Here is a 6192-nt window from a genome sequence, read left to right as displayed (position 1 = left end):
AGTACCTAGTTTAAAGGCCAATCAAACCCCCAAAAATATGCTCAATTGAATCATCGATATGTTCAAGTTATCTCCACCTAACCTTCTACTCAGTGATTTTATGCAAATTTTCAGTAATCGTCACTTAGGCATAAGTTTTAGACTATATAAGTCTTTAGGCAATGGATAGCAGTTCAAATAGCACCCAGAGTGCTTGCCAATAACTTTGTGATACTGAGTTCCTCTCACTAATCAAAGAGGTTTTCATACGGTACATATTGAAGACCACTCAAACCTCTACAGATAATGTGCTTAATGGAGACGTATTGTGTCTCAGAAGCGTCCTTTTCTTAACCAATTTAGTTCATAAAACATAATTACAAACTCAAAATCAGTTATCTGATATCTAATGTGTTATGACTCTCTACTGTGCTTGTATATATATATATATATGTCATGTGCTTTTTCATCTTTCATTTTATTAATAAGCGTCAGGAAAGTTATGTTTAGATTCATATAAAAGATAATTGACCCAGTTATGATTTCATTCTGCTGCTGTAAGAAGGAATGCCTCACCAAAACTTTATTTCATAGATCTTAAAGACATTCCTCTTAAGTTATGATTTTAGCATTGAATGGCCAATATACATGTAAGCTCTTGATTTTTTAGATGATTTTTCTTCTTTTTTGACATTATATCATTAAAATAAATTACGGGGTGGGGGTCTTTTACCGAATTACGGGTCAACATACCTATATTTGTAATGTAAAGGATCTGTTAAGACCCCTCCTCACCGTTGTCACTTCTATCAAATTCTTTTACTCTTGTCTCACTTATATAGTCAATGAATTGAAAATTAACAAATTATACAAACATGGACTGGGAAGTATTTTGACTTAATCAGTGATAGTGCAGTCACCAAATATTGGAACATTCTGAAATCAGAGAACAGTCGTTTTATTTTAGCAATCAACATTTTCTTTCGCCTATGGTAAATTCTACAAATTTAATCGCCGGAAGGGGATAACTTCTATTTAGGTCCTTATTAATGATATACAACTACAATGTATCAATCTACTATTACTAGTATACTGATGCTGTAACTTTTGCATCCTTATTCATAACAAACCGCAAATTATTAAGCATATCTCTAAAAGATAAAGGAAACCTGCAACTCCAAGCTCCGGAATTCTTCCAATGTTTGTGCATCTTTTAAGAATGACTATCTGCTATTTTTTGAAACTCTTGTATTAATAGTTCTCTACTTATCTTCTCCTAACTTTCAACTTGTTGGTTTTATATAAAGTCTCCATCACCATCACTCAAGCACAGTCTTTCCTTCTGAATAAGGCTGTATTCAGCCCTTGAGTGCTTATCATTCACAGTGAACAACCATTTTTGAAACCCAGTGTCTTTAAATTCCAGCATCCAAAAATATAAAAAGCAACACTCGTCTCTAACATTTTCATGATAAATGCCCAGGTCCAGTAAAGCAAATGTATTGTAATCCAGAAACGTCTTCCGTATCCCTTTGCATTAAAATTCACATGTGTGCCATGTCTTGTGCACATATTTATTCGGTTAAAAACTTCTGATATTTACAAACTCACAATAATTATAAGTTCTCTGATAGAATTTTGTTTACAAATGATTCTGTGCAGCTTAATTGCGTTAAATTATTTTCAATCCTCTAGAATATTCTTGACATTTTCACAATATTACTATAGTAAATGTTCAAGTTATCTCCACCTAACCTTCTACTCAGTGATTTTATGCAAATTTTCAGTAATCGTCACTTTTCATATTTATACGATCATTTGCATAGTCATGATTTGCAATTTGCTCTCATAAGGAGTTTTTTTTTCAATTTGTAAATTTTTAAATTACTTGTCCATAGATAATCAAAGAGAGTGTTATTCTTATTAATTTGTTATGGTGTTCTACAGGTTTCATGCATTTCGCTCGGTATAGTCAATCAAAATTAGGTCATTTTGTGTCTAAATCTATTATATATAAAAATATAGATGCACTGCTAACGAAGTTCAAACAAACAGAATTATGGAAGGGGGGGGGGGTATTATGCCAAGAAAAGGTACCTGATCTCAATAAAATAGGAATTACCGTTTATAATCTAGAATTTTCCACTTGGGGATGTTTGCGAGGCAATAAATGTGCAGTATTTTTGGAGGAGGGATCTTACATTATGCTGGTCATAAATGGAAGCTAGAATACTTATTATTTAGACGCCCTTGCACCTTTTTGTCATTTTTCTTTCAAATCTTTTTTTTAAAGTTCTTTTTCTTTTCCCTTTTTTTTGGAAGGGGAGGGGGTGATCCATGCAAATCATATGCGGTTGAAAAAGTAAAATAAAAGAAAGGATTTTGCTTGGTGTGTCACATATGAATCTATAGTATGTTTGTTGGGGATAAGTCTATTTAATACATATAACTGTACTAAATTCCCTATGGAACCTAGGTACACAATTCAAGAAAACTAACTATTCAGAATTCACTATAAAAAAACTACGGAATCTTACTGCATATGTGAACACAGTTCACTATAGAAAAAGTCAAACAATACATAATTCACTACAGAGCCTAACTTTATATTTTATCATTTTATATGATTTTTATGGAGCATTTTACTTATGTTTACTAAGAAAATAAGTTTTATGTTTCTGTGTACTACATGGTATATAGGACACAAGGGATTATAAGTTGGTAGTTTTAGATTCCCCTTATCCTACATAATAAATCGGAAAAGGTTTTAGTCAGGAGTCAGCATAAGGGTGGTAATGTAAGAATTCTCGAATTCTAAGGTGAAATTTTATACGTATTGATTAGAAAAGAGGCATTATTGATCTGTACATGTAAATCTACATCGACTGGAATCCGTGTTATCGTCATATCCCTAGGAATTTATAGTACAAAGCTGATATATCTTATTGATAGAAAATAATTTTATAAATGGTTCAAATATAATACTTATTTAAATGAAAATCTCTCTTTCTCTCCCTCTTGCATATACATTTTTTCCTGAAATTGAGAAAAAAATTTAATGCATATATCTATAAATTATAGAAAAATCCCAAAATCAATACAAATACGACAAAGTCGCTGTAAGATAAATACACATGTATACATAGCAGGGGTAGTGCGTGTTGACAGGATCATGTAATTGGTTATGTGTAGTCTTTTAATGTATCGATACAGGTGGGTATAATAGGACCGTTATGTGCAGGTAACAGGGCGGCGTTATCTGATCTGTCTTTTATCACACGTTAACACCACGGTGATGAGACCCCCAAACACCGGGGAGGACCGACCCGGGGGGCTGCCGGAGCGTCCAGGTAAGATATTTCACCCACAGGTACAGGGAGGCGACAGTTGCCCCCTTTGTATCCTTGTTGCGTCTGTAGCATTAGTTAATCTTATCTAGTATTTTTTGCCATCAATACATAATAAAATAAAAACAGAAGGATTTTCATTGGATATTTCGGACATTCTTGTTAAAGCTCTAAAATTCCTACAGGAAGTAAAATGCAAGACAGGGGTCTTTTAAGATGTTTCTGTGAGTGTAACGGGAAAGGGATTTTATTTCACAAAATGTTACTAGTTTTTCGAAAATTGCAGACACACGAAGTAAAAAAAAAAAAAAAAAGATAAAATCCATAGCCAACGAAATAAAAATCTACGATCGTAAAATATTGTTACTACAAATAAATTTTCTGCCTTTGGGAAAAGAAACCTCTGATTTTCACCCATTGTTGTTTGAACACTGTCAAATATTTGCATGAAATTAAGAGACACAGAGTTGGGCAAATATTTCTTTTAAGCTCCTTTTAATTTGTTTTGAATGTGATGGCTGTACGTTAGAAGTTCAGATCACGACAAGGATCAAAAGCTCCGTGTCCCTGACGACAAGCTGATAAGGCCGATATAAAAAAAATAATAAAATACAGTATCACGAACAATCAGCGGTACTGACCGTACACAAACAGACGCCTCCTGACAGGGAACGGTGTTAAATATCTAAAACAATGGATACTTGATGGGAAAGATTTCACATACAGATATAACTGTTTATTAGTTTAACAAAACACTTATATTGGAAGTGCCCCCATGCTGCAATACACTTCTTTTAAATAAGCCTACCACTTCTTGTACATATACCTATGTGAACTTTTGATGGGTTAGTAACTTGTATTGATACAAACTTTTTTTCCAATTTCACAGATGTAAGATGATGTGACTTGGAGATATGGAAGTGCGAATTTTACGGCATAACTACCTTCCGTCTCTATACAGGCAGACGACAGAAAAACTCCCGCTCACCCGACTTCGGCGGGAAATCGACCTTACGATGAAAAAAGTTCTCCAAAATGAAGTTCCAGTTTCTCCGGTGGCCAAAGAGTTGTTTGATCAATGTATGTCTCATCTGCTCCAATACCTGAAAACCAATCAGTACAATTTAGACTGTTCAGAGGCTCCTGTTTATGCCGGGGATGTGACGCCATGGACTCCTTACAAAAAAGAGTGCCCTTGTTACCTGATACAAATGAAAGTAGGAAAACTGGGTGGGACGTACGTCGAACCGGGCTATGTGGTTTTTCCACTGTCGGTCAAAAAGGACAAAAAAGTGATCAAAGTGTATAAACTGGACTTAAGATCTGATGATAAACTACATTTAAGTCCGAAGAAAATGTACAAAGCAGTTTTTCTCGTTTTTGAAGCTGCTATAGTTAAACTGAAAAAGTCATTAGCAAAGAGCAAAAGTACGCTGACAACTGTTAGCAATCACTCGACAGAAACTACGAAGCCAACGAAAACCGACAAACCAGCCATTGTACCAAATATTTATCTTAAGACAAGAGACAAGGACCTTTGTCTTGTGATGTCACTTCCGGGAGGAAATGAGGTAGAGTTAATTCCCACCATCACAGTGTCTCCAGACGGTCCCTTTATTGTTGCCAAGCCGTTTGAGCACGATGAAAACCCGGCTTCAGATATGCTGTGGCGCACAAACTTTTCTCCGAACGAAGAGCATATATTGAACGCTGTCACAAATGGGGATCGCGAACAACGAATCAATGCCGCCAAAATATTAACATTTATGTGCCAAAAAGAATGGAAACTTAATCACGTGACGGCATACCAGGTAAAAAATATACTTATGCATGAAATAGACTTCCAAATTGACCATTCTCCAAGATGGCAGCGATTTACTCCAGAAGAATGTATGCACTTAATTTTGTTGAAAATGCTCGAGTTTTCCAGGGATCGATTTTTGCCTCACTTTTTCGAGGAAGACCTTAACCTTTGGGGACATCTCACAGACAGACAGTTCCGGTTTATGTGTAATGAACTTGAACAACTCACGCGAGACGATGATGAGATGTTAAAAGTCATCAGTCGAATCAGAGTAGACAAAATAGATTACTAGATTTATAACAAGTAGAGCTTTTTTAAAAAGCTTCCCGTCTTTAGCAACAATCTTAAACTGTAAACTGACCTACACCTATCAGGCCGTATAATTCTTTTGAATTTCTTGACTTTGTATTTCTACATTAGCTTTTTACTGGCATTAGCCCTACCACGGTTGTCGCTCGGTCATCTCCGTAAACTTTGACTCGCTGAGAGCTTTCGGCAAACCTCGGCTGATTCCATTTCCTTCTTCAAACAAGAAAGGGGAAAAGAATAATAACAAATTGTAAAGCCTGCAAGCAATAAAAATCAAATTTTATTTATAATGAAGTTAAAGAGATCTTTTTATTTTTTGCTATACAAAAAATCATGTTATTAGGAATTAATTACTGCTGATTTTGTTGTTCGTTTTGTCATTTTTTTTTAAGATTGAAAATCTTGCAAAATTGTTAAGTTCGTACGAAAATTAGATCATCAGAAAGTTATCTCCCTTGCCTTTAACAGCATTTCAACCAATGAAATAATTGAAAATTTTCTCATCATGCATTTTCTACCAATCACAAAAGAGAGGAAGTGCATAGTCCGAAGACTGTAAAAAACTTCAACTATATAATACCGTCTTCCAAGGAAGACGGTAATTATATTATGTTTGTTACCAATCAATCGACTAGGCAGCACTTCTTGCTCTAGTTCTCATTTAGAGATTATTTTTTTTTAAAAGTAACATCTTACTTAAATAACAATATTGAATAACTGACTGTACATAATTGAAATGAATCTTTGTTTAGT

General features: G+C 34.6%; 1 protein-coding gene across 1 annotated transcript; it reads left to right on the top strand.

Moving 5' to 3' along the window:
* Positions 1-3139: 3139 nt before the first annotated feature.
* LOC134279330 (uncharacterized) lies at positions 3140-5603 on the top strand. The gene is made up of 2 exons (XM_062761701.1): positions 3140-3329; positions 4216-5603. The coding sequence occupies exon 2, from the start codon at positions 4241-4243 to the stop codon at positions 5420-5422; it is 1182 nt and encodes a 393-aa protein (XP_062617685.1). The 5' UTR covers positions 3140-3329; positions 4216-4240; the 3' UTR covers positions 5423-5603.
* The last annotated feature ends 589 nt before the right edge of the window (positions 5604-6192 follow it).

Source organism: Saccostrea cucullata, unplaced genomic scaffold, assembly GCF_032062105.1.
Source record: "Saccostrea cucullata isolate Sc308-1 unplaced genomic scaffold, CSIRO_AGI_Scuc_v1 ctg96, whole genome shotgun sequence".
In the NCBI taxonomy this organism is placed as follows: domain Eukaryota; kingdom Metazoa; phylum Mollusca; class Bivalvia; order Ostreida; family Ostreidae; genus Saccostrea; species Saccostrea cuccullata.
The sequence above is the reverse complement of the archived record's forward strand: the minus strand, read 5'-3'. Positions and strand labels throughout refer to the sequence as shown.